A 3,581-nucleotide genomic window follows, 5' to 3' on the forward strand; every position below is an offset into this window, starting at 1 on the left:
AGATTGGAGCTTATCTAGTATCTACCTACCTTAGACTTATAAGTAAAACCTCAAAGTCTTAAAATTATGAAAAATTTAAAGGGGAAAGATGTAGAGAAAAAAGAAACAAAAAAAAACAACAACAGTAGATTGCAATCTTGAAAGGATACACAGCTCACTTTTGCCTAGGCAATATACACATTAACAACTTCTATCGAATACTAGAACCTCTTGTATGATCTTTATGTATGCTACCTAATTTAATCCTAACAAAAACCTTGCAAGGCATATATTATTATATCCTCTTTATTAAAGTGTAAAGTGAGGCTCAGAGACGTTATCACACCACGTGATCTCAAGAAACCATCTTGAGGTCTCATGCTGTCAGTGCCAGAGTTGAGGCTGTAACCTAGCCACAGTGGATCTTTCATGCTGTGTTCTAGCAACATACAGACTAATTCTGTTCCCTGTTTATCACTTTGAAAATCAAGGAAATAAAAGTGAACTGGTATCATTCACACGCTTGTGTCTTTTCAAGGGAGTTTTCTATAAATGATTTCATTTGATTCTGTAAACTATTCTGTTTTAAACACACACACACAGACACACACACACACACTTACACAAGCAATGGAGACATATTACCCCCATTTAGTAACGAGTGAAGGGACACTGATTAGAGATTCCACATGGTCTTCCAAGTCCCTGCTCAGGATCTCTTGACCCCATAATCCCACAGTATACATCTAAAGAGAGGGAGCATTAGGTGAATCTTACTGGTAGCACCTACCTATTGTCACCTTCTCTGGAGAAAAAGACGGTGAAGGTTTGAATGTTCCCTTTTGCTTCTGCGGGTGGGCGCCAGCTGAGACGGATGAACCGACTGGAAACCAAGACAGGGACCACATCTCGGGGAGCAGAAGGGAGGACGCTCGAGCTTAGGATAGCTAAGGAGGAAGAAGAGGAAGCTGTCAGAGGCGCAGGCGCCATGGGCTGGAAATGTGCAGGAAGGCAAAGCCGACCCATTAGCAAACAGAATAGCACATTCACAAAGGTGCTAAAGGAAGGAAGAAAAACAAAGGAAAGCAAAGAAACTGTAAATGGAATCAAAGGTATATTAAGAAGTTCTTGGAGTTTATAAAAGAGTGGCTGATTAATAGCATCTATGATTCTACTGCGTATTTTTTCAGTTTCTATTATGCATGAGATCCACGACAATAAGAATATATGTTCTAGTTAGGCATGAAACAGGAAAACATAACCATGGACTTGCCAGTATTGATGAATGCCTCAGGAAACCAAGTAGTTATTACAAAATCTTATTGCGCTCAGAGCCTGTTTATACTGTTTTTAGATACAAAATTTGAAGAATCTCATTTAAGAATTTTCTAAGACCACAGAAAATTTAAAGCAGCGAATTCAAGTTGTTGGAGCTAACAAAAAGTAGAGATGTGTCTCATGGGCTACCTGCTAGGGGGAGAAAGGACAGAAAAACATTCTACAAGACAAAGATATACAATTGTTCCATGCTTGAGGAGTATCGCTATATTTATAGCAAAAATTAACAATTATTATTCATAAATGAATAATAATTCAGTTATAGTCAGGGATAACTGAATCATCCACAACTAGAAAACTAGTTTTTCCAAACATTTGGGGCATTTATAATCTATAATGGAAGTTTTCTATTAAGTGTGTGTGTGTGTGTGTGTGTGTGTGTGTGTGTGTGTGTGTGTGTGTGTGTGTTTGAGTGAANTTTTAGACAGACTGGACTTAAGGTGCCTCTAGGAAATCCATGTAGATACACCAAGACAACTGGACAAGAATTATTGCTTCCAATTTTCACAGCTGTACACACTGAGATCCAAAGAACTTATAAGACTTCTTGAAAGGTAACAGAGTTAAGTAGACACAGAGATAAGACTAAAACAAATGCCTGCTACTTCATGGTAATGAATAATCTTAGGGAACATAGGCTGTATGTGTACATGTATTTCTTGAATTTCATTTTAAAGTCAGGTGAAATTGTACAAAAAAAAAAAAGAAAGAAAGAAACTTCCAATAGGATATACTTGAACTTTTTCTGTGAACTAGGAAAGAAAGCATTTTGAGATACAGCATGAGAGAAATTGTAATGTTTCATCTGATTATCACACTGCAGCATTTTGAACTAAATACTGCCCTGGCCATCCCAATCATTACTGTCCCATTCAAATCCTGAGGGGTTCCTAACGATCATCCTTGTGTTTAAAGCACTGGCAAATCTGAGAGACCAGTAGCCTCACACTTGACACCTAGCTTCTCCCCGTATGCTCTTTCTTAGCACTTCAGTGGGCACTGGAATACCCGTGACAGCCATTTGGTCCATTCTTCTCCAGAATAATGAATGATGACAGCCAGGATTGGGGTGCCCTCAGCACGCTCAACAACTGGGGCCCACCAGGGCACTTATGCTCCCTGGCTTACTCTCTCCTCTCTTTCCCTTCCTTTTTTCCTTTCCTTCTCTACTCTCCTCATNAGGACAAAGGACAAATTGATGACTACAGACCTGGAAGACTTTGGAGAGTTTCACATAGCCGGTGACATTTCAGTTAGGGCTTCCATTCAACCAGTCTTTTGTGCGTGTTGACTATGGTTAGGTATGCCTCTTAAGTGCTGAGAACAGCTCCGCGAGTAAAGGAGATAAAACATCCCTACCCATAGGAGGCTTATATTCTGGTGGCAAGAAAGGGGATTCAGGAAACAATAAGGAGAAGGTAATAAAGCTGTGGAGAAAAACTAAGCATGGAGAAGGGTATAAGGAATGCTCGGGGTCAGGTTAGACCTCCGGGGAGAGGTGCCATTTCAGCAAAGACCTAGTGGCAGGTAGAGGACACCGCGTGGACCTCTGAGGGGCGGGGCGCTCTAGGCAGCCTGAACAGCAACTGCATAGGTCTTGATACGGAGGATTCTTGGTGTATTTAGGAAACACAAGGAAGTGAGAGAGACTAGAGGCGAATGGGCAAATAGGGAAATGGTAAGAAAAGTAAATGAGGGAGCTAGAAAGGTGACAAGGGGCCTCATCAGGAAGGCCTTCTGTTTTGTTTTGTTTTTTTCTCCGAATGTCATAGGGCCTCATTGGAGGCTTTTGAAGCAGAATACACTAACATATGTTTTAAAAGGTTAATGGCAGCTGCGATGCTGAGAATAGACAAGGGAGGTTCGTGTTATAGTTCAGATGAGGCTTGATGGTAGTCAAAGGGACGGAAGTGGTAGGATTCCGCATATGTTTTATTTTCATTTATTTATTTATTTTAATTTTTGAGTATGAAAAATTTTAATATGGACAATACAAAATTAGACAATGGTAGGATGAACCATTTTATTCCCATCACTCAGATCAAAGTGAAGTCATAGCAGTCTTTTAGTATTATTTGTAGCAAATCTCAGGTAGCATTATTTCATGGATATATTTTGAAAGCAGTGCCAAGACTTGATGGTGGGTTTGGTATGAGGGGATAAGAAAAAGAAGGATTAAGGATTACTCCAAGAATTTTGGCCTGATTAGCAAGGGATTTCACTGAGATGAAGGAACCTCTGGAATGATAAAAGTATTTGAAAGG

General features: G+C 39.9%; 1 protein-coding gene across 1 annotated transcript in view; it reads right to left on the reverse strand.

Annotated features, from left to right (window-relative positions):
* Nucleotides 1-769: 769 nt before the first annotated feature.
* LOC109395809 (netrin receptor DCC-like) overlaps nt 770-3,581 on the reverse strand; it is a gene marked incomplete at its 3' end in the record, with an annotated part of 290,818 nt that continues 288,006 nt past the window's right edge. The window contains exon 6 of the mRNA XM_019667139.1: nt 770-926. Within this exon, the coding sequence (XP_019522684.1) occupies nt 770-926 (157 nt within the window). The remainder of the gene's footprint in view (nt 927-3,581) is intronic.

This window comes from Hipposideros armiger, unplaced genomic scaffold (genome assembly GCF_001890085.2).
Source record: "Hipposideros armiger isolate ML-2016 unplaced genomic scaffold, ASM189008v1 scaffold_484, whole genome shotgun sequence".
NCBI lineage: Eukaryota > Metazoa > Chordata > Mammalia > Chiroptera > Hipposideridae > Hipposideros > Hipposideros armiger.